The sequence below is a fragment of the Indicator indicator genome, chromosome 34, assembly GCF_027791375.1.
Source record: "Indicator indicator isolate 239-I01 chromosome 34, UM_Iind_1.1, whole genome shotgun sequence".
In the NCBI taxonomy this organism is placed as follows: Eukaryota; Metazoa; Chordata; class Aves; order Piciformes; family Indicatoridae; genus Indicator; species Indicator indicator.
In genome coordinates, this window is record NC_072043.1 from 4,654,957 (window position 1) to 4,679,167 (window position 24,211).

The window sequence follows — 24,211 nt, forward strand, 5'->3', positions numbered from 1 at the left end:
TCCAGGTGCAATTTCTGCTGGGCTGCTCTGTGCCTCCTCGTTTTGCCTCTGGTCTCCTCTGTTGGATGAGGAGGTAGCTCCTTCTGGAAATGCTGCAGCCTAGCTGGAAGCAGGTTTTGGGCTGGGATAAAGGGACTATTTGGCTTTGACAGCCTTTTCCAGGTGTTTTTGGGAACAGTGGGGTTGTCCCAGGGGCTGAAGTGACTGCACACCAGAGTGTCTTCTTTGCAGCAGGATTTTGTAGCATGACTGTCGGTGTCACCCAGGAGGGATAAGACCTTGAGTACATAAAGCTTTGCCCTCGAAGCTGTTGTGTACACCGGTGCTAGTGCGTCCTCCTGCTGCCCGTGGGGTGGCTCCCTTTGGGAACAGAGAGATTTTCCTGGTTCCCTCTGCTAAACAAAGGAGATGGCAGAGGGGAGTCTCTTTGGATGGTGCAGAGCTGGTGCCAAGCTTTCGGGAACCACTTCCCGGGCACGACCTTCTGCTTCGTTTCCCCTGGGAGAAAGGGGAGAGGCGAAATGTGGGAGTGTGGGGGAACCTGTGGGCTGTTTCCACCTTCCTGCACCTGCCCAGAGCAGGGAGAGGAGGAGCTGGGCAGCCAGCCCAGCAGCCGTGCCGAGGTGAGGAGCAGCCGCGCCATGGCGGCCTGAGCCGGCGCCCTGGCCATGGAGCGCGGCCCCGGGGCCAGCGCCGCTGGCATCAGGTACAGCGCCCAGCTGCAGGTAAGGGTGGTGTTGGGGGAGGACTGGGGGGGCTCAACCAGCAGTGATCACTGTGGGCTTCTCCCAGAAGGGATCAGCTTTTCACCAAGCTGCCTCCTCCAGCACTCCCTCTGAGCTTCCCCTCGGGGGGCTTGGGAGGGGAGGGAGCTGCTGCTGCCCTTCTGCCATCTGGTAAGGGCCCGAGAACCTGTCTGGGGGACCATGCCCAGTGAGGCAGGGAAAGGGAAAAGCAGCGTTAGGAGAGTGGAATTCCCACCCAATCTGTGCCAGTGTTTGACTTCCTCCATGTCAGCACTGCCGTCGCTCTGAGGGGTTTGAGTTCGGCTTAAGCTTGGGAGCTGGGGAGGTGAGGGGAGGAAGGTGGACGAGGGGGAGGTGAGGGGAGGAAGGTGGACGAGGGGGAGGTGAGCTGCTCACAGGTTGTTTAGCAACAGGTCTAACAAAACCTGTTCAAGCTGTCAGAAGCTGTGACTGGAACGGAGGGCTCTGGAGCTTCGTTAATTAAGTGATGCACTATCAGGGTGCTTTGAAACTGCAGTGAGCTTAGCCTTGGCTTTTCACCTGGCTTGTCCTGGCTGAGGGTCTGCTTTGGGCTGTGCCTTCGGAGCTTGTTCTGTGCCACAGAGCTGGTTGAAAACCAGGCTCTTTGGTTAAAGCAGGGCAGTTTTAAAGCTCACCTGCAGCCTGTCTAGTCTCTGTCTAGTCTCTGAGCCCTGGCTTTAGTGGTTGTTATCTGGCAGTGGTAAAGGATCTAGCAGCTCTGGCACCCGTCAGAAGCTGCCCTACAGCAAGCTTCCCTTGCCTCCAGCCCTGCTGGCCTGCATGTGGCAGGGTCATGGTGACTGCCAGGAGCAAGAGGGAGATGCTCTTGCTGATACCGTTCATCTCCTTGTTCCCTAGCTGGGTCGGGGCAACACTGTTGTGTGCAGCATGATGTTCCCTGCCCAGCTTGTTCTCCTGGCAGAAGGTAGGTTGTGTGGTGCTGTCTTTATGTTGAATGCTTCATCAAGGCAGCAGTGTGCCAGGTCCCTTCAGAATCACAGAGTGGTAGAAGTTGGAAGGGAGCTCTGGAGATCATTCAGTCCAACCCTTCTGCTAAAGCAGGGCACCCACAGCAGCTTGCCCAGGATCACAATGTCCAGGTGGGTTTGGAGCCTCTCCAGAGATGGAGACTCCACAACCTCTCTGGGCAGCCTGCTCCAGGGCTCCAGCACCCTCACAGCAAAGAAATTCTTCCTCCTGTTCAGATGGAACCTCCTGGGTTCCAGTTTATGCCTGTCACCCCTTGTCCTGTCACTGGGCACCACTGGCAAGAGTCTGGCCTCAACTTCTTGCCCCCCACCTTTTAGCTCTTGCTAAGCATTGATCAGATCCCCTCTGAGGCTGCTCTTCTCCAGGCTAACCAGCCCCAGGTCTCTCAGCCTTTCGTTCTCAAAGCCTTTCCCCTGCTTCTGGATTAGTTTTACTCCCCCTGCATCAGTTCAAGAGGAGCTGATCTGCTGCAGGAGGACTTCCCTGAAGACAGGGCAATAAACAGCCTGAGGAGTTTGTCCTTTGTGAAGCAGCTGTCATTGGACTTGGCTCCCAATAAACACAACAGTGGAGCAAATGTGAATTGTTTCGCAATGGCTGCGTCTGCTGCTGTGGCAGAGGAGAGGGAGCTGCGACAGGTCTTGGGCACAGTGAGCAGGAGAAGCTGCTCCTCTTCCTCAGAAAGGTGCAAGTGCTTTTCTCTGGGGTGGGTGAGCTGCTGCTCAGGCCAGTTTTGCTGCTCTTGGTGCCAAAAGCAAACAGGCACCAGGAAGGCAGGAGCAGGAAAAGGCTGCGAGCGTACCAGACCTTTGCTCAGCAAACAAAAGCTCACTCTGTAGAGCACCAAGGGAGCTGCAGGAGCAGTTCTGAGGGCCTGGCTGTGGGGGAGTAACTGGACCAAAGGTTCTCACCTTGCCCAAGGTAGAATATGTCACTTCCATCCAAAGGCCACCGGGGCTGAGCCCTGCAAATAACTCCCTCTGATAGCCCTGTTGAGAGGCTGAGGAGGAGGAGGGAGCAGTTGGTAGGGATTGGGTTTGCCACACAAAGGCTTTGCCTGCTTGGAGGTGCTGCTGCTGGCTCCAAATGTCATCAGCCAGGTCCACCTCAAAGCTCTGAGTCGGTCAAGAGCGTGGGTGAGATGTGCTGAGCTTGGAGTGTTTCAGAGAGGTCTGGAGTGCAGCTGGCTTGGGAAGGCTGCTTGGAGGGGGGGTTGTTGCTCAGTACTTTCTGTAGCAGGCAGGATGTCTTTTAAATCAGCTGTTTGCAGCTGTGGCTTGTTCCTCCTTGGGTCTTGGGACTTGTGTTGTAGGGAGGAATTTCATGGCTCCTAGCGATGTGTCAGGCCTGCAGGATAGCTTTATTCCCCACTTCTCCCCAGGCACTGCCAAGATTTAAGTGTAAAACTCTTTGCTACAACACAGCTAGGAGTGTGGTTGCTGTTTTGAAGCTGCTGCCTTGCAGACCCCAGCTGCAGAGCCTGGTGTGGGGCAGCCAGCTGAGCCTCTGCTCTGCTGTGCAAACACTAAGCTGAGTTTCTTCTGTCATAAACCTGAAGGAATTTGGTTTCTCATATGACTCAGGATGGTCACAGGACACCTGAGTGCTGTAGAGGATTGAGCTGCAAACCAGGTGTGTGTGACCTGTATCTTTCACTATTACACTTGCCCTGTGTGCCTGGAAGGCACACCAGTCTGGAGGACCTGGGACACCAGTCTGGAGGACTTGTGTCCTTTATTTCCTGCTCCACGTTCCCTCCTTAGTTCTGATGTCATCATTTTATACTCTCCGTGCCCTTCATGAGGAACTGAAAAGAAAAATTCATACCCTGGCAAAGTTTCTTCAATGCTTTACTGCCCATGTTAGGGCAGCAGAGCATGACCCTGCCTCGTGGAAACTGAGCTCTTAGGCCTGCTGGTTCCTTGTGTTTCTTATCAGGAATAAGAAGAGATGTGAGGATTATTCTTACCAGATCTCCTCCCGGGGGACTGTTGAGGTTTGCAGCAAGAGTTGGTGCAGGGCTTGATCTCAGGAGTTGTGTAGCTGGACTGGAGCTGCATGCTGTGCACACCACATGTCAGCAGCTTTTACAGCTTTGGGGTTTTTTCTCTCATGGCAAACAGGCTGCTTCCCCCTTGTGCCAGCACCACAAAGCTTTCAGTGTGACCCAGAAGACCTCAGGTTTTGAAGGTGTAACTTTCTTGGCTCTCTGTTGCACTGCACAAGCCCAACTCCCACCCCTGATCTCTGAGCTCAGCTTGCTGGCAGCATCCTGAGCTGCTTGATGAGTAGATGGATTTCATTCCTTTCATTTCTCCTTGTGATATTTTAGTTTTTATTGACCCCCACCTGAGGCAGGTGTGGCTGCAAAAGGGGAGGTGGGAATATCCTCTTGGATACACAGAGGCTGGGATCTGCAGGGTGTAATTAACCCAGCAAGAGTCTAACCACATTGTCTGGTGACTCTGCTTCATCTGTCACCTCCCCAGCCCACCTCCAGCTTTGTCTACTGCAGGTTCCTTTCCCTGGCTCTGTACAGTAGTGTCAGAGAGTCTTTTGCAGTGAGACTGCCTTGGTTGCACACCTGCTCTTATCTTCTGTGATCAGCTTTGGCCCTCAGCAGAGCTGTGGTGGGCCAGCTGAGGCTGGAGTGTGATAAAGCTCAAGGGAAGCAGCTGAATCTCATAGCTGCCTTGAGCTGGAAAAACATCCAGCAGTGATAAGGGACAGGTGGAACTAATGGTCAGGAGCCTCCTCCTTCTGTGGGTCAGGGTTGAGTGGACCAGGCACTGAGAGAAATGGAGCACCTGTTTTGGAGGAGAGGGGAGCAGTGAGGGCTGTTGGTGCTTGGGACACCTCACTCTGTCTAATTGGAACCAAACAACCCTGAGAAGAGCCTCTGTGGGAGATCCTGATCCCAGATGGACCCGTTTTGTACACACCCCAGAAGTCTTCTTGCTGGAGAACACCTTTGCAGGAGGATACCTCTGCTTCCTGGTAAGCATCTCCAGTCCAGAGCTGGCTGTGGCAGTTGCCACCATCCCTGTGTGCCTGCTGACAGAATTAGTCACTTCTGCATCTGGTTTGTCCAGTCTGGCAGAGTTGGGGTTGCTGTCTAAAAACACTCTGTGTGGCTGGAGGAGGAGTGGGAAGGTTTGCTTAGACACAGGGCTTCTCCCTGAGCTCTCAGCACGAAGGAGTTGCCTGCAGGAGACCCCCCAAGAGCTGTATAAATCAATCTGTGTGCACTCCTTTTCCAGCTTTCCTCATGGAGCTGGTGCTCCAGGGGAAAACTGAGGTGTGGAAGAAATGGAGCAACACCTTTCTGACCCTTTCACTTGCCTGGCTTGTGGCTTTCCTGCTGGGACCAGAAACCTCTGGTCCTGCTGTGATGGGTGAGGGCTGAGAGAGGAGGAGGAGCAGGAGGAAGTAATCCAAGCTGTGAGTCAGACAGAAAGAAGAGCAAGGAAGGTTTTGTGTCAATAATGTTTATTGCAGTAGTTTCCTTGAGAGGGTGAGACTCAGCCCTTGAGTCACTCTGGGCTGGAGATAGCTTCTTGGAGAATCATGGACAGGGTGAGAGCAGGACGTGCAGATCCTCTCTGCTTTCCATCTGAGGTGGGATGCTCAGTGCATGGGAAGGAAATCAGCTAAAGAAGACTCAGACTGCTCTTGATTTAACTCTGCTCTTTCAAGCCTGCCTTGCTTTTGCTTCCTCTGGCTTCTGCCTGGCCCAGAGGACAGTGACCAGCACCATGGAGGAGTGGTGGCAGGGAAGGGTTTGTGGAGCAGAGCAGAGGCTCAGCCATGCTGCTGGAGCACAGACAGCTCTGGTACGAAGGTCAAACAAGTGCTGAGTGTGGGCAGGGAAGGTTCAGCCTCTTACTCAGAGGTCAGGACACAGGGACTTGTCTGAAGTCTTCCCAGCACAACTTGATTCAGCATTCCTGTAGTGCTTGGGGGATGCTTCAGATCCTCTGCCTTGATCTGAGGGCTTGCACTGCTGCTTACCCAGGAGACAGCCCTTCAAAGCAGGGCAGAGCTGGCTGGGGATATGATGGTAAGGCAGGGGATGGGGAGGTTGGGATCTGGAATATAGAACAGAGGGCAGGGGGGGAAACCTCTTTGGATCCAGCCTCATAGCCACCTCTGAGTAACTGCTGGTGATGAACAGTGGCTGCTTCTGCACCTCTCACAGGAGTAACAACAACAATAACCTCCCCAGGAGCCCCCACACTAATGTTTTGGTGCTGTGGGTGCCATTGCCATCTCAGCTTTGGAGCACACGACAAGGGCATGCTGTAAACTCTCACAGCTTTAACATCTTTCATCCTTTTTTCCCCAGAAGAGCAGAGAAACTGAAGAAAGATCAATGCTGAGCTTTCTTGCCTACCTCCCCTTGGTCAGGCTGCAGCTGCCAGTGGGCTGTATTTGGGGCAGAGGGGAGCTGTGTTTTCCTTCTGATTTAATCTCACTGACACTTGCTGCCACCTCAGAGCTGTCTCTCTGCAAAGACCCAATCCAAAGAGGGTGTTCAATGCATCACCCCCAGGACTGTGGAGTCCTCTCCAGTGTGTCACCCTGCTGCCAGCCTCTCCTCGCTTTGTTCTGGCAGTTTGGTGAACCTGAATTCTGGGGGATTTAATTATTAACCCCCAAGATTTAACACCTTGTGCCCTAAAATTGCTCATAATAGACAGAGACTCTGCCTTCCCCCTGTGACCTGGGGGCAGGAGGTTCCTCTGACCCCAAGAAGTCTGGGAAAGCAGCTTCTGTGTGAGCAGATGCAGCACTGGAACCCCTGAGGCTGTTTCCTTGCCACAGGCTTCTGCAGATGGTTGAAGAGAATTAAATCATTTTCTTTGTGCTGAAGACACTGGAAATCCTAGGAAGGCTTGGCACTGCAAACAGCCCCAGGGTGGGAGAAGGGAGCTGCTTTGTGTCTGGTTTCTTCTCTTTACCTGTTTTTGGTGATTCCTTGTGTGGTTTGGAGAGGTTATACACAGACATGTGGTGATGGGACAAGGGGCAGTGGCTTCAAACTGGAAGAAGCTGGAGTGAGATGAGACATTAGGAAGAAATTCTGTACAGTGAGGAGGGTGGTGAGGCACTGGAACAAGTGGCCCAGAGAAGTTGTGGAAGCTCCAACCCTGGAAGTCCTCAAAGCCTTGAGCAACCTGGTCTAGCAGGAGGTGTCTCTGCCCTTGGCAGGGGGTTGGAGCTGGAGGGTCTTTAAGGTCCCTTCCAACCCAAACCTATGATTTGGAAATGGGTGGGATGCAGATGTCTGTCTCAGACCATGTGTCAAACTCCAGGCTCTCTTGACTTTGACTGAATTGTTTCCTGCAGGAAATCCTTCATTTTGTATGTCTTCTGCCTTGAAGTCTCTTTGGGTTTCATCTTAAAGATTTTCCTGTATGACCATGGAAACTAAATGGGAATTGGAGTTCCCTTGTGGGGTTGTCCTCTGTGGCTCTGCTAGGTCTTTCCTTTTGTCTGGTGGTTGCTGGATCTTGGTGATAGAAACAGCCTGGCATCTTGGAGAGGATGTGCCTCATGTTGGTCTCTTTCTGCTCAGCCTTGGGTAGTAAATCTTGCAAACAAATGAAGGCTTCCTTCCCTGTGCTGTGGTGGAGAGCTGCCAAATGATAAGTCCAGATCACTCTGCGAGCAGAAAACTGGCAGCTTGCTTTGTTTGTGGTGGCCTTCTCCTGTGTGCAGGGGATTAAACTCACAGAGCCCTTCAGAAAAATGTAGGGTCAGGTGCCTGCCACGTCCCTTTCTGATGTAAAGGGCCTTGGGCAAATACCACAGGGAGGAGAGGCTTTGGTGAGGTGTGGAGGATGGGAGGAGAGGACAGAGACTGGGTGAAGAAGAGGGCAAAAGGAGTGGGGGAACAATGCAATGGGAGCTGGGCTTCCCTGCACAGTGAGGCTTGGGAGGGGTGAAAGAGTAAAACCACTGCACGGCTGGGGCTGCAGGAGAGCACAGAGGTCCCTCTGGCAACAGGATCCATTTGCTGCTTGCTTTTCCTGCCTTAGGGGCTTGTGATGTTTGCATCAAATTAGCCCAAGCCATTCGTGTGTGTTTGTGTCAGCCCTGGGCTGGGAGAGGACAGGCAGCATCTGACCCCAGGGGACAAGGACAGGACTGTTTGAATGCAGGGGATTTGTGCTGGCCTGGCACTTTGTGTTGTGGTGTCCTGGCTGTTGTGCAGAGCCCAGGAAGCTGCCAGATGCCTGGTAAGGCTTGAGAGAGGGGAAAATCACAGAACCATGGAATGCCAGCTTGGAGGGCACCTCAAGGATCACCCGGTCCAGCTTTTTTTTAGGGAAAAATGGGAAGGTGGTGACTGGAAAGGTGAGGCATTGTCATGGCTTGGGCTGCTGGCAGCAGGCAGGGAGCCTGTCCTACCTGAGGAGGGGCTGGCCAAGAAAGCAGAGGATGTGGTCTGCTCTCCCAGCATGGGTTAGTCAGCTCTGGGCAGGAGAGGAAGTGATGGGGTGGTGGGTGTGGATCTGAGCCCTCCATGGACCAAGGATGGTCTGGCCAGCCTCTGAAAACATCTGGTCTGAATCCTCCCTGGGCTGGAGGTGCAGGTAAGTGAGCAGGGCAGGGGAGAGAGGGGCATGAAAGTGAAACCCTGGGGCGTGAAAGTGAAACTCTGGGGCACTGAGGCTTTTGCACTGCCACAGAGACCTTCCTCTTCCTCACCCATCCTGGCATGGGGTGGTGGTAACAGCGAGGGCTGTGTGATTTGGGTGTCCTTCCGTGTTCCTGGGCAGCTGCCTTTGAGACCTGCTTTTCATCACCCTCTTGACCTGAGGGCTGGTCTGGTTGTGTGCTCATCTGAGGGCTTTTGGTTTCTTTCTTTTAATTTGACATTTGTGCCACGAGCAGAAAGGCAGGAGACCTGTGTTGGCCCAGGAGATGGTCAGGGAGGAAGTAGCTTGGTTTCTTCTTTACAAGAATGCTATTTATAGTGTGCTGTGCCCCACGAGCTCTGCTGACACACCTGCCACAGTGAGCTTGGGAGGGTGGATTTTTGTCTGGAGCTTCACCTGCTGGCAGGCACACATCTTGGAGGTCGTGGGCTTGTGACCTGCCATGGTCACAGGGGTGTGTGTGGACTCAACTCTGAGCCTGAGTGTGCTGATGACTTTGTATCAGGCCCAAAAAGGAATTAGGTGTGTGCAGAAAAGCAAAGCAAAAGCCTTCAGGGTTTGTCCTGCCATGGGGTGGCTGCAGAACCTTCTGCTCTGCTGGCTGGGGAGCTGCCATGGACAGGTCGCTCTGCTCTAGGCTGCTTTGTGGTTGCTCCTCTCCAAACCAGGCTTTGGGGACAGCCTTTCCACCATCCTGCCTTCTCTCCTCTCCCAGGACATGAAGAACCTGGAGGAAGGGGTGGAGTTCCTCCCTGCCATGAACTCCAAGAAGATGGAGAAGCGTGGCCCGAGGCGGCGGGTGGTCATCGCTGTCACCATCGCTGTGTTCCTGCTCCTCTCCCTGGTCACTGGCCTCCTGGTTTGGCACTTCAAATGTGAGTCTGGTGACACCCTGGGAGCATGGCCTCATGGAAAAGCTTCCTTATCCCGTGTGGTGGGCTGAAATTACCCCCCCCAAAATAAAACTGCCAGACCAGCTCAGTTGAAAGCAAACGAAGCTCTCTCTATTTCCAAGCAGACTAAAGTCTAGAAACAGGCAATGCAATGACTAGCTACAAACCAGACAAGATTTACAGTACCAACACAAGAACCCCCCTGGACAAAAGCCCAAAACTGCCACATTCCCTTCCTCTCCAGGAAGGGGACACACACCATGTCCTGCCCCAGCTGCCCTGCCTGCCCTTTCTGACTGATCATTTGCCTTCCAGATAGGAACGCTCCTGTCCGGAAGGTTTTCAATGGCCACTTGAGGGTTCTGAACTGGGAATTTGTTGATGCTTATGAGAACTCCAGCTCACCAGAGTTCCAGATGCTGGCCAAGAAGGTGAAGAGCACGGTAAGAGGTTTCTTGCACCCTCCTCCTGTGAGCAGGACGTTTTCCTCTTGTCTTGTGGCTGTGGGGATCCTGCGTGTAGCACAGCTGGGAGGGAGGCTGCCTGGGAACAGGCTGGGGCGGGTGGGTGAGTCCCCATCCCTGGAGGTGTTCAGGAAACCTGTGGACATGGCACTCTGGGACATGGTTGAATGGCCATGGTGGGGTTGGGTTGGTGGTTGGACTCAGTGGTCTTAGAGGTCTTTTCCCAGCTCTGAGCTAGGGCTGGGAGCTGAGGCAGGAGGGTGCCTGCCCTTGGTGCTGAAGCCATGGCTGCTCTTGCCTTTCCTCCCAGACTCAGGTGCTCGTTGTGCTTCCCTCGGGGAAGAGTGGGGTGAGCTGAGTCAGAGCAGGCTGTGGTGTGCAGGTCTGGGCACTTCTGGGACTCTTCACTCTCCTTCTTCCTCTCTCTGGCCCCTGCAGATTCCTGCAGCCAGGGATGTCGGGTATGTGCCCTGATTTTCCATAGCAGGCTTGAAGCTCTGTCTGTCTTTAGCCTTTCCCTGCTCCTCACTTCCAGACGTGCTGAACACCCTTCTTTACCCCTTGCAGGTGGAGGAGATCTACAGGAACCACGCAGATATTGGCCCATACCACAAAGAGACACTGATAACTGCCTTCAGGTGAGTGTCAGATGTGTCTGAGCCCTGTCTGGGAGCAGAGGAAAGGGACTCCCCAGGCTGGCAGGGACCTTTGCTGGCCATGGTTTGTTTAACTTAACATCAAGACTCTCCCTGCCCTGTGGTCATCCTCCAAGAATGGCTCCTCAAGCAACCTGACCTCGTCTTCTGCTGATGCTTTGAGCCCTCCTGTGTCTATCGCAGCTCTCACCCCATCATCTCCCTTCCCCTGCAGTGAAGGCAGTGTCATTGCCTACTACTGGTCAGAGTTCCTTGTCCCCAAGTACCGGGAGGAGAGGCTGGACGTGGCAATGGCAGACAAGCAGAGCCTGGTGCAGAGGTGGAACCCTCGCCTGCGGAACCCCATGCTGAAGGTGGAGTCGGTCGTCGCCTTCCGTGAGTGCTGCTTCTGCTGTCCTTGGGCCTCTCTGTGGGACTGGGGGGGACATAGTTCACTGCAGGGGTAAGCTGCTGGCCACAGCCCTACCCTGGGGACAACTCTTAAGGGTGGGTTTAAGGACCTGGCTTTCACAGCACTGCAGACTGATGAGGTTACGCAAACCCTCTCCCCTTCCCTTGAACACTCTGAGTTGTCCTCTCAGTTCACCTGGAGAGGGACAGGGATGAATCTTCTCTCCTGCAGAGGAAAAGCTTCATCACTCAGCTTTTCCCCACGGGCAGGAACAGCCTCTCCATGGCTGGCTTGCAGGGAGAGACCCCTCCAGCAAAGCCAGATCAGTGCAGGTCCCAGGACAGCTTCATGGAATCACAGAAGGGTAGGGGTTGGAAGGGACCTCTGGAGACCATCAAGTCCAACCCCCCTGCCAAAGCAGGATCACCTAGGGCAGGCCAGTAGAATCACAGAATGCTGGACACTCAGCTTTGCTCCCAGGGCCTTTGCAGAGCCCAAAGATGACAACTCCTCTCTTTTCCCCTGCAGCTGCTGACCCCAGCATAGCTCATTCCACTCGGGACAGTAAGTACAGCTCTTCCTCAGTCTAATTATGGCCTCTTCTGGGTGGTGGTTTCCCTTGTGGGATGTGGAAGGGCCTGAAGAGAGGTACTCTGCAGACCTCTGTGTGCTGCATGGAGCTGGTCTGGGGTCAGCCAGCCTTTGGCACAACCCTTGCTGCTACCTAGCAGGAGTGGGTGGCCCTGGCTGTGCTTCCCCAGTGCCTCACCTTGTACATGGAGGGAGATGAGCAAGGCTGCTCCCTGCAAGAGGTGTCTACTCAGGGTGCTGAGCTCTGTAGCTCAGGGAAAGGCAGAGCAGAACCTCCTTGTTTTCCTTCTTAACACTTCCTTGCTCTCCTGGGCAGACAGCTGCATCTTTGCTCTCCATGCCAAGGAAGGGGAGATCACCACTTTCACCACCCCAGGCTTCCCCAACAGCCCCTACCCCAACAATGCACTCTGCTACTGGACACTGAGGGCAGATGCCAACTCCATCATCAGCCTGACCTTCAAGACACTGGAGCTGGAGCAGTGCAGAGATGGCAGTGACTACATCAAGGTGTACAACTCTCTGAGCCCTGTGGAGCCCCATGCCTTGGTCAGGTGAGGGTCCTCAGGAGGCATCTGTACAACACTGAGCGCCGCTGCGAGCTGGCAGGGTGACACTGAGAGGTCCTGCTGTGGTACCTGAGCTCCTGTCCCTACTCAGAGGTGATCTGTGCTGCTTGAGGCTCTCCCTGCAGCTCTGGCTAACAGATTTTGGTCCTTTCCTTCCCAGGCTCTGTGGGAATTATGCCCCTTCCTACAACCTGACCTTCCTGTCCTCCCAGAACGTCATGCTCGTCACGCTGGTTACCAACAAGGAGGGCAGATTCCCTGGCTTCAAAGCTGAGTTCTTCCAGCTCCCAAAGATGAAAGGTGAGCAGAAGCCTTGGTCCAGTTCCCCCCAGGCTCTCCCTGCCACAGGCAGCTGAAAAAGGAGGTGCAGCTGTGGCTGTGATCAGTTTGCCAGTGGTGTTTCCAGGGCTGGGAGACAGGGAAGCAAGCCCCAGCTTGGCTCTCGGAGCTTGCCTTGCCTGCGGTGCTCTTGGCTGCTGTAATGATGTCCCTCGAGGAGGGCAGAATCAGAGTGATGCTGGATGAGCCATGGAGATTGATGGATGCAGGAAGCACCTAATTGATCTCCTGGGTTCTCTCCAAGCCTTGGAGCAGAGCTGCTCTCTCCAGAGATGGACTTAACCTTGTTGGAGGCTGTTGCATCTGCCTGCCTCAGGCAATGGCAAGCTGAGGCTTGGGCAAACCACATCCCTTTACATCTCTAACCTGTTCTCATCTTCTGGCTTATCTTCCAGCCTGTGGTGGGACTCTGAGAGGAGAGAGTGGCACCTTCACAACTCCCTACTACCCAGCACACTATGCCCCAGACATGGACTGTGTCTGGAACATAGAGGTAAGACCAGGTCCTCTCTTTGCCTTAATTAGCCAGTTAAATGAATTGGGTTATGCAGGGCACTGTCCAAGTGAGCTCACAGCAGTGCTGCCTGGAGGCTTAGAGTCTGGCATGACTGGAGGGAGGCTCTGGGAGCTGAACCTTGCTTGGAAACTTACTGTAGCCCCCAGTAACCATAGCTTTACACACAAGAGCACGTGGGCTTTGGGGCAGGCACCTGCTGGCAAAACTGGTGGTGGGAGAAACCTTCTGCCCTGCTAGCACAAGCACAGTGCCAGAGGTCTGGCTTCACCCTCACCTCTCTGTGCTTGTTTGATCTGGGATCCTGAGGTCAGCAAACCAACTCTAAATGACAGCATGAGCCACAGTGGCTTTTCAGGGAGATGTTTCTTTTTCTTCTTTCCTTTCTCAGTTATCTTCTGATTCTCAAGTTATCTTCTCCTCCCAAACCCTTTCTTCCTAAATCATAGTCCCACTTTCTGTGCTCCAGGAGACAAGGTGCCCCTGACTCTGCTCCCCTTTGCAGGTTCCCTCTAGAAAGAACGTGAAGGTGCGTTTCAACATGTTCTTCGTGCTGGAGCCTGGCATCCCAGTCACCTCCTGCACCAAGGACTATGTGCAGATCAACAGCACCAGGTAGGTGCCAGGTCTTCTCTGACCCACAGCCTGGGCACCTTGTGCTGCCCTTAACCTTGCTGTGGGGACAGGTGTGCTGGTGCTTGGGTCTGACCTCGCTGTAGCTTGATGCCCCGTGGTGAGAAGGCAGCAGGACACTCATTTCTGAGCCTTACTCCCTGGGTTTGTTGCTTGCTGCAGCTGGACCCCCTCCAGATGTTGTGGAGCATCCTGTCACATGCCTCATGTGCAGGAAGGCAGAAACATCTGGTGTGGCTGTGCTTGGATGAGCAGATCTCCATGGGGAGGGCAGTCAGGTTGTGTTCTGTGATGCATTTGCTGCTGCACTTACTGTTTGCTGTTGCACAACCCAAGGTGAGCTGAGCCACAGAGCCAGCTGGGCACTGCACAGAAGGCAGCAGTGTTGTCTGACAGCACCTTGGGCAAGGGGACTGATCCTTCCTCAAGGAGAGGCTTCAGAGTCAACACCTTACATCTGTGACCCAGGCTGGTTCCTGCAGTGGGGCTTGTGTCACCAGTGGGATAGGATCCTCTGGCTTTAGAGGCTCCACAAATCCAGAGCCCTGGGGGGTCTGAGATCAAACATCACTGAGGCAGGCAGGGGTCTGGATGAACTTGTTCCCAGTTGTTTCCAAGGTCACAGCTTGGTGTTTGCAGCTGGCTCAAACCTTCAGCCACCAGCAGAAGGTCCTGTGTGCAGACTTGGAGGTCCAGCAGCTCATGCTCTCTGTTGTGTCCCCTCAGCTTTCTGGGTGCTGAGGAGGGGAGTTCAGGACTGGAAGGAGGTTTGCTGAATGCTGACCTACAGCACTTGGTTCATCTCAGCCTGACTCCCTGCAGGTACTGTGGGGAGCGTTCCCAGTTCGTGGTGGCCAGCACCACCAACAGAATGGAGGTGCAGTTCCACTCAGACCAGTCCTACACAGACACTGGCTTCTCTGCTGACTACCTGTCCTACGACTCCAGTGACCGTGAGTGGAACCTCATCTGCCTGGGGGCTTGCCCTCCTCTGGCCTCACACTGCCCTGGGAAGTAGGCTTTGCCAGGGGGATAGGAGCAGCTCTTATTTTCCTGCAGGGTCTCCCTTATTTTCCTTCAAGCCTTCTTATTTTTCTGCAGACCTCTTTATTTTCCTGCAGTCCCTCTTATTATCTTGCAGACCCCCTTATTTTCCTTTGAGCCCCCTTTATTTTCCTGCAGCCCCCCTTGTTTTTGTTTGAGCCCTCTTATTTTCCTGAAAACATCCTTATTTTTCTTCAGGCCTCCGTATTTCCTTCCCAGCCCCCTTGCTGGCTGCTTTTCCTTCCCAGCCCCCTTGCTGGCTGCTTTTCCTTCCCAGCCCCCTTGCTGGCTGCTTTTCCTTCCCAGCCCCCTTGCTGGCTGCTTTTCCTTCCCAGCCCCCTTGCTGGCTGCTTTTCCTTCCCAGCCCCTTTGCTGGCTGCTTTTCCTTCCCAGCCCCCTTTCTGGCTGCTTTTCCTTCCCAGCCCCCTTGCTGGCTGCTTTTCCTTCCCAGCCCCCTTGCTGGCTGCTTTTCCTTCCCAGCCCCCTTGCTGGCTGCTTTTCCTTCCCAGCCCCCTTGCTGGCTGCTTTTCCTTCCCAGCCCCCCCTTCTTTTCCTGCAAACCTCCTTGCATTGCTGCTCTGCTCTGAGAAAAAGATGGGTTTTTTTTTCCACTGCTGGATGGTAGAAGCAGGCAGAGGGAACCTGGGCCAGTTCTGGGTCCCTCAATTCAAGAAAGGTGTTGAGTTGCTTGAAGGTGTCCAGCAAAGGGGAACAAAGCTGGGGAGGGGTCTGGAGCACAGCCCTGTGAGGAGAGGCTGAGGGAGCTGGGGGTGTTTAGCCTGAAGGAGGCTCAGGGGAGACCTCATTGCTGTCTGCAACTCCCTGAAGGGAGGCTGTAGCCAGGTGGGGGTTGGTCTCTTCTCCCAGGCAACCAGCACCAGAGCAAGAGGACACAGTCTCAAGCTGTGCAGGGGGAAGTTTAGGCTTGGTCTTAGAAAGGAGTTCCTCACAGAAAGATTGCCCCTTGGGATGGGCTGCCCAGGGAGGTGGTGGAGTTGCTGTCCCTGGAGGTGTTTAAGAAGAGGCTGGATGAGGCACTTGGTGCCGTGGTCTGGTTGATTAGATAGGGCTGGGTGATCGGTTGGACTTGATCTTGGAGGTCTCTTCCAACCTGCTTGGTTCTGTGGCGCACTTTGGGGAAGGGAGGGGACACAGAGGGCCCAGCTGTCAGTCTCAGCTGTTGTTTGAAGCCTCTCCTGTGCCCTCAGCCTGCCCTGGGAAGTTCACCTGCAACACGGGGCGCTGCATCGACAGGAGCATGCGCTGCGACGGCTGGCTGGACTGTGTGGATGGCAGCGACGAGAGGGCCTGCAGTAAGTCAGCCTTTGCCTCTTGTTGGCTTCTCAGGGGACAGGTACTGGCTTGAAATAACTCTTTCCCCCCCTCCAACTACTTTGAGAGAATTAAACCATCCCCACCCTCCCCCCAGAATAAACTTGCCAGACCAGCTCAGTTTGGGATGGAAGCAACTGAAGCTCTATTTGCAAGCAAACTAAACTCTAGAAATAGGAAGTGCAATGAAACTGTAGAAAACATACAATAGCTGTAAATATATCTCTAGATACAGTACAACCTATAAACAACACAGAAACTCCTCAGACTCCCCTGGATGGAGCCAGGGGACCTGTTCACCTCTTCCCCCACTCCCTCCTTCCTTCCCGTTACCTCACACAGTAATCAAAACAGAGATACCCCTGGCAAGGCCACAGCAGAGAGAGAGAGGAAAGCTGCAAGCAGAAGCAACAGAAGAAAAGAGAGAGAACTGTTTGTGCCTCTGCTCTACCTGCCCATTAGCAATCCAGTGAATGATACAGACCTTAGCATTAGCTTTCCTTTGCAGCCAATGGTAATTCTATTTTACTTTCAGTCGTTGTAGTCAGGGACTAGGCTGAAGCTCCCCCTTCAAACCGTAACAAGGGATTTCCTCTGGCCTTGTTCAGGGTGGCACACCTCAGTGCTTAGGCCTGAGGTCTCCCTGCTCACCTCGTTTCTCCAGGCTGCAGTGAGAAGCCCTCGATGTGAGGATCAGTCTGGGATCCTTTCCCAGTGTAGGAGCTGTGGGTTCCTGCTCATCTTGCTCTCTCCCTTTCCAGTCCCTCCCAGCTGGGAATGTTTTTTGTGTAACCCTCGAGGCTGTGGTGGGTTTGGCTCAGCTGGGTGGTACAGAGGGATGTGTTTTGTTAGTGAACTGGGCAGGTGTTGCAGAGCACAGCTGGATACCCTGTGTGAGCCATGGGAATTGTTTCCTTGTGCTGCAAGGTTTCCTCTTGGATTGGCAGAGCTATCCCCTAAGGTGTTATCATCCAGGATCTGAAGTTAGAGAGGACAGGATCCCATGGTTTGGGATCTCATTCCCAGCCAGGAAGCAGTTTTCTGAGGAAGTTTTCTGACTGCCAGCACCAGTGTAGACCTCTGAGGTGTCTTCCCACTGGCTGTAGCAACCACTTTGCTCCAGTTGTTGCCTCTGGCTGTCCTGCTGCTGGAACTTCAGCATCAGCCTTCACTGTGCAGGACATTGCAGCTCTCCAGAGAGCTGTGTGGCTCCACATGGTGGAAATTCTGTGCTGTGTGGCCCAAAACTGGTGGAAATATTGTGCTGTAGCCTGTGTTATGTATTGCATGGTGTTCTCTGGGGGGGCTTCTTTCCACATCCACTGCAACAGCCACCCAGGTGCTGTGGTAGATGTGATGGTGGATGGGGCACTGGTGACTCCACAAGTACCTGATTTGTCCCTCTCCCTTTTCAGCCTGTACAGAGCAGCAGTTCAGGTGCCAGAATGGTTGGTGCAAGCCCAAGTTCTGGGTCTGTGACAACGTCAATGACTGTGGGGACAACAGTGATGAGCTGCAGTGCAGTGAGTAACCTCTGGGTGGGAAGGGCTGAGGGCTTCAGCAAAGAGAGGGGGAAGATGGAGCTTGGAAACAAGGCAGGAAACCCCAACTCCCAGCCCCCTCGAACCTGCACAAGAGCCCTGAGAGCTTGGAGGAGAGAAATGAGGGTGGGCAGGTGTGGGAACTGTGGGCTTTGGAGGAAGAAAGGCCTTGAGCAACCTGGCCTAGAGGAAGGTGGCTCTGGCCATGGCAGGAGGGTTGGAACTAGATGTTCTTGAAGGTCCCTTTCCACCCTCAACCCTTCTGTGATTCTATAGCTAAAAGGAGCAATGATGCAGGACATAGAGGGTTTGATGTTGTCACTGCAGAGGTTGTGCTGGTCGTGGGGGGAAGGGAGATGGACACAGCTGTGTGGTGGAGCTGCTGTGGGGTTCCTTTCTCAGCAGCTGCTCTTCTTCTAGGCTGTGCAGCTGACAGCTTCAAGTGTGACAATGGGAAGTGCATCCCCGAGGTGCAGAAGTGTGATGGCAAGGACAACTGTGGGGATGGGAGCGACGAGGGCAGCTGCAGCAAGGGTGAGCTGGGCTGGGGAGAGCACCTCCCCTCACACCTGTCCTCTTAAGGGGTTCCTCCTGCCCAGGTGTCCTGGCTGGGCGTTTTTTTCACAGTGGTGCCAAGTCCTGGGGCTGGGCAGAAGAGATTAAGTGTTCCTCAAAGCCACAAGCTGCCCAGAAGTGGGGCTAAGCTTTCTCCCTTGGTCCTCCCTGCAGCAGTGCACAAAACAGTCCCCTGCAAGGAGCACACCTACAGGTGCCGCAGCGGGGACTGCATCAGCAAGCAGAACCCCGAGTGCGACGGAGAGCAGGACTGCCAGGACAACTCCGATGAGGAGAACTGCGGTGAGTGCCCTGGGGCAGACTCTGGTATGAAAGTGCCAGACTGGCTCAGCTGAAAGCAGATGAAGCTGTGTTTACAAGCACAGCTACCATCTAGAAATAGGGCATGCAAGGAAGATGGACAAAGTGTACAATGTTTACAATTTGTGCAACACAAGAACGCCCCTGGACAAAACCAGGGGGGCTACCAACAGCTTCTCTCTCCCTGCTCTCTTCCTTCTCCCCTGTCCACAGGACAAGAGAAAGAAGAGCAGAGAGCAGCTTGTTAGCGCTTAGCCACAACAAAGGAACACAGCCAAGGTCAGCAAGCCAGCAGAAGCATCAGCTAGTATCTGCCAGAGGCAAGGAGGCCAAAAAGAGAGAGAGTTAACACAACTAAGCTTATGTTAGTAATCAGACCAATGGCATTACCTACACCTTCTCATTCTTATCCCTTTTACATCCATATGCATTCTGTCATTTTCTGTCGAATCTGTGAAAAATTTTCTAGGCACAGCCTAAAACTACCACAAGGGGACACAGCCTTAGAGAAACACTTCAGCGTGGCAGAAAGCAAGCCCAGGGGCTTTTGTGTGCTGTAGCTTGAGCTGAGAACAGCCACGCAGTTTGTGGGGTAGCTGAAGTGCTCGAGAATCATGGATCTGTTCTGGTTGGAGAAGACCTTTGAGATCATCAAGGCCAACCATTCTCTAACTCTAGCAAGCCTGATGCTACCACATCCTTTATGGCATCAGCCATCCCTGATGTGGGTCACAGGGCACTTGCACTGTAAGAGCTAACCCAGAGCAGGCAGGAGGAGGTGCTGGATGGGGACAAGGAGTTACCCATTGCTCTTTCTCCTTCCCAGACTGTGGGATCCGCTCCTTCACCAGGAAGTCACGGATTGTCGGCGGGCAGGACTCTGACACGGGAGAGTGGCCCTGGCAGGTCAGCCTCCATGTCAAGGGCCAGGGCCACATCTGTGGGGCCTCACTGATCTCAGACAGATGGCTGGTGTCAGCAGCACACTGCTTCCAGGAGCTGCAGCATATCAAGTAGGTGGGCCCCTCCCCAACTGCACTTTCATCTTTAGACTCACAGAATTGTTAGGCTTGGAAGGGACCTCAAGGCTCATCCAGTTCCAACACCCTGCCATGGGCAGGGACACCTTCCACTAGATCAGGTTGCTCACAGCCACATCCAGCCTGGCTGCAACAACCTCCAGGGATGAGGCTTCCACCACCTCCCTGGGCAACCTGTTCCAGTGTCTCACCACCCTCCTGCTGAAGAATTTCTTCTTACCATCTACCCCTTTCTAGTTTTGTTCCATTCCCCCAAGCTTCAGCCATTTTGAGCAGGACCTCCCCACCTTTTACAAGCAATTTCTCAAGGGAACTGGGGGGCAAGATAATGAGAGCTACACCATCTATGAGACGGGGCCTCACCCTCCCCTGTGTTTGGTGACTCCTGCAGGTACTCAGATCCCAGCCTGTGGACAGCCTACCTGGGCCTGACCAACCAAGGGAACCGCAACGCGGCCAACGTGCAGCCGCGCAAGATCAAGAGAATCATCTCCCACCCCTACTTCAACGACTACACCTACGACTACGACGTGGCTGTGATGGAGCTGCAGAGCCCTGTCACCTTCTCCTCTGTTGTCCAGCCCATCTGCCTGCCTGATGCCACCCACAGCTTCCCTGTCGGCAAGGACATGTGGGTAACTGGATGGGGAGCGACCCAGGAAGGAGGTGAGCGCTTGTCAGTGTGCCCTCGGGAGCCTTGGGACCTGCAAGGAAGCTGGGGAGAGACTTTTTACAAGCACAGACTTGTCAGGGGTGGAAGGGACCTCAGGGATCATCCAGTTCCAACACCCTTGCCAAGGGCAGCACCTCACACTAGATCAGGTTGCTCAGAGCCACATCCAGCCTGGTCTTACAAGCTTCCAGGGATGAGGCCTTTTTCCAAGGGCTTGTCGTGATGGGACAAGGGGTAATGACTTGAAACTGGAAGAGGGGAGAGTTAAATTGGGCATAAGGAAGAAACTCTTCACTGGGACACTGCAACAGGTTTCTCAGAGATGTTCCCTTCCTGGGAATCTTTGCAGGTCAGATTGTTTGGGCCTCTGAGGAACCTGCTCTAGTTGCAGATGTCCTTGCTTGACTGCAGGGAGGTTGGAACTAGATGACCTTTAAAGGTCCTTTCCCACCCAACCCACACTGATTCTGTGAATCTGTGGCCACAGGGATGTATTTCTGTGTGTTGCTTTAGGGAAGAAGGGGTCAGGGTGGACACAGTTAAATGTATTAACTTGCCTCTGGACTGGAATCAAAGGAGGCTCCCTTGGGAGCATCTGAAGATCTCAGTCCTGAAAAACAGTATTAGGAAAAAAGAACCACTGACTGGAGTTAGGAAAGAGCAGGTTGTTGAAATGGGGATTGACTTGGCACCTGGTTCTGTGGAGTCTCAGCAAAGCAGGGAGGGGAGGGAAAAGCTGTTTAAAGCCAGCCTGTGCCTTGAGTGACACTGTCCCTCCCTCTGTCCTTGCAGGCAGTGGAGCCTCCATCCTGCAGAAAGCTGAGATCCGACTGATCAACCAAACTGTGTGCAACCAGCTGCTGACAGACCAGCTGAGCCCACGCATGATGTGTGTGGGCATCCTGACCGGCGGCACTGACGCCTGCCAGGTGAGGGCGCTGCGGGGAGGGGGGCTGCAGGTGGGACAGCAGGGCCTCTGCTCTCCTGCCATGCTTAACATCCCTCAAATCCACGGCAGATCCTCCTCCCCTGGGACAGCAGACAGATGGGAATGGGCTTGGCCTCTGAGCCTGCAGGGCAGGGCCTGGCTTGGCCACTGAGCCCTCTCACCAAGTGAGAGAACATTACACCCAGACTCCAGTTTGTTACTTAGACCCTGTGTTAGCAAGGCAGGACACCTGCTCAGCTCTTTGTTTGGGCACTTCTCTTGCTTTAAATTAAAGATCTGGGTTAGATCTAGGTGCAATGTTCAGGGAATGACCAAGCTCTCAGGGGCAGGAAACTGAGAGCTGCCTTAATTCCTGTGACTGTTTGGCATTTGAATGGTCATTATTAGACTAAATCACAAAGGCTAATTGCTGTTTATCACTTCCTGGGGTTGGTACTCACAGTCCTGTCCGTTCCTGCACAGGGAGACTCCGGGGGGCCCCTGGTCAGCGTGGAGCCCAGCGGCAGGATGTTCCTGGCCGGCGTGGTGAGCTGGGGCGATGGCTGCGCCCAGAGGAACAAGCCTGGAGTCTACACTCGCCTCACCAGCCTGAGGGACTGGGTCAGACAGCAGACAGGCCTCTAGGGACATGCTGGTGCACATGGACACCTCCTGTGCAGCTCTGGCTGGAGACACGTGGTGTGGCGTGGCCTCCTAGCAGCGCACAGCCTCTACTGTGAACTTCAACCCTCCCTCTACCTCGCCGCAAGCGCCTGCGCCCCCGGGGGTGTGCTGAAAGGGTTGAGTTTGGCCCTTGAGTAATCAATGCTTGGAGTGTGACAGAGTTCCCCGTTGTGGGAACGTCACCACCACCAACTGGCATGGTCAATCCTTCAAGATACATAGAAACTTAATAAAAGCAATTCAATTCAATTAAAAAAACCAAAAAGAGGCAAACGTTCTTGGGCCAGGTTCAACCCCAGGGTCTCAGCTCTGAGCCCAGCTGAAGTGTTTCCAGCCAGCCGTCCGTGCCCCTTTCTCTGCTGTTCAGTGGTGGAGAAGAAGGAGAAGTTCTTACCCAGTTTTGAAGGGGGCTTCCCTTGGAGCTCTCTCCCTCAGTGGTGTCCCATGCTGTGGCCTCCTCCTGCCCTGGCAGCGTGGCTGAAAGAGAGCAGCACCGCCGGGGATTGGCATCACCACACTGTGCCTTAGCACCGCCCTGGGCTGTAGTGAAACATCTTCTGCTGGCCTCCAGCTGCTTGGAGTTGTGCTGCAGGCAGAGGGGCTGCACTGAGAGCCTTGCTGCAGCTTGTGCCCTGCAATGACAACACAATTTCAGCTGGGCCAGACACTTCTTAGCCCCTCCCTTACTTGTTTTTGTAAAGAACAATGCAGCAATGTGAGTTGTGAATGTGCTGATTTGATTGCTTCTCTCTGGTCCTTGCCCTAGAAGAGCACACTCCAGTCGAGCTGAGTTAGTCCCCTCCTTGCCTGTAAATAACCATTGTTTTGTAAAACTCTCTGTGGAGATGCTCAATAAACTGCAGTATTTTCTAGTACTCTGCTTCTGTGGTTCTTCATGAGCTGGGAAGCCTGCAGCACACATCCAGTGTGAAACAAGGAGCTGAGCTCCTGCAAATCCAACACTTCACTCCTGTACCTCTGCATGGTAGCTCCAGCATGAGCAACCTTCCTGACTCCAGCAGTGTCAGAGCCAGAAGTGAAGCTGAGCATCACATCAGGCAGCTCTGGAAGCACCTGGAAACCTGCAGGAGTCACAAAGCAGCAGACTCACCCCCATGCTGGTATCAGGCTGGCAGGAGCTTGTTCCACTTTCCATGCCCTCAACGTGCTGCTTCCCTCCATGGGCAGGCAAACAGGTCCTAGGGATAAAAAAGAAGCAGCAGAATAAGAACCCAACTAACTCCCAGGATCCAAACAAGATCCTGCTTGAATCTATGGTGTGGCTGCTCTGTCCCAGCTTTCTACAGGAGAGCTTTAATTGCTTTGCAACCTCCTCACCTTGGAGCTGGTGAATCATCCAGGGTGCACCAGAAGCTGGGCTGAGAGGGCTTGCAGGGGGATCTGTGGCTCAGGTCTCTCTAGAGAGAAACAGTTGAGGAACATTTTAGATCTGTGATTGCACCACAGCTACAGCAGCACAAAAAGCTGCTTACAGCAGCCACTCACTGACCCCACACTGGCATGTGGGTGGAGCTGCAGCAGCTGGCAGGGCCAGGCTGGGTGCCAGGGTGTCCCTGCAGCTCCCTGCATCAGACTGGGCAGAAAAACTCTGGGCCTGGTACAGTTTCTCTGGCATAATTTTCAGAGATAACTTAGTAAAGCACCTCAGAGCACTCCAGTGCTGGGGGCTGGCTGGCTGCAGTGCAGGGAGCTCCAAACCTGCTCTCCAGCCCAAGGGCTGGGCACTCCCAGGGCTGGAGGAAGACAGCTCTGCCTAAGGCACACTGCAGCCTGCACATGTGAGCAGCAAAACACTAGACACACTGCATGGACTAGGAGCTGGCTACAGAAGAGAGCTCATCCCTGAATTCCTGCAGGAAGCAGACAGGTAGTGCTGGACACTGAATGGGACTCACCAGATGGAGTTCCATCCATGCTGACCAGAGCTGGGATCCATGCACAGCATCTCCTCCACCATTCAGCTATCAAAGCAAATGAAACCATGAAAGGTTTAATTCCACACTGTTCCAAGTTTGCAGTCAACCCCCCCAGACAGGCACCACAACATAGATTTCCCTAAACCTGAGGGCTTGGAGATGCTGTCCAGGAGGTGCCTGAGGCACCACAGTCCCAAATCATGGATGTGGGAGTCCCCCACTCCTGGTTGAATCCAGGAGGCCAGGACAGAACTCCCAACCTGCAGCCCACAGTCCTGCCCCCTGCCACCTCATGGCACATTTGGGAAGACCAGGTCCTCCCTGGGCACCTCCAGGACCTTCACACCCTGCCCAACACAGCACTGCTAGGGAAACATCACCCCCAGGAATCCAGCACCTCTCCTGGGTGTATTTAAGGTCCTCCACAACCCACCCACACAGGACACCTGTCCCATTTTCTCCTCACACTGTCCTACCTTCAAAGGTCACAGTGTCTTCCTCTGACTGTTGCAGCTTCCAGCTGTGCTGCTGAGGAAACCAGCATTAAAATGACCTCCCTGCCCCAAGGCTTGGCAAGGACTCACTGCTCTAAAGCACTGTGACAACTTCTCTGGATCTCCTCGACCAGCTTTGGAGCCCACCATCTCCTGAGCACTGTCAGGTACTAACATGGAGCTGTGAGGC

General features: G+C 54.1%; 1 protein-coding gene across 1 annotated transcript; it reads left to right on the forward strand.

Moving 5' to 3' along the window:
• Positions 1-668: 668 nt before the first annotated feature.
• ST14 (ST14 transmembrane serine protease matriptase) lies at positions 669-21,551 on the forward strand. The gene is made up of 19 exons (XM_054395646.1): positions 669-725; positions 9,138-9,297; positions 9,631-9,758; positions 10,347-10,417; positions 10,650-10,810; positions 11,355-11,390; positions 11,734-11,971; positions 12,147-12,286; positions 12,721-12,818; positions 13,345-13,454; positions 14,295-14,425; positions 15,725-15,829; positions 17,264-17,371; positions 17,810-17,923; positions 18,122-18,247; positions 19,092-19,278; positions 19,697-19,971; positions 20,771-20,907; positions 21,390-21,551. The coding sequence occupies exons 1-19, from the start codon at positions 669-671 to the stop codon at positions 21,549-21,551; spliced, it is 2,544 nt and encodes an 847-aa protein (XP_054251621.1).
• Positions 21,552-24,211: the final 2,660 nt, after the last annotated feature.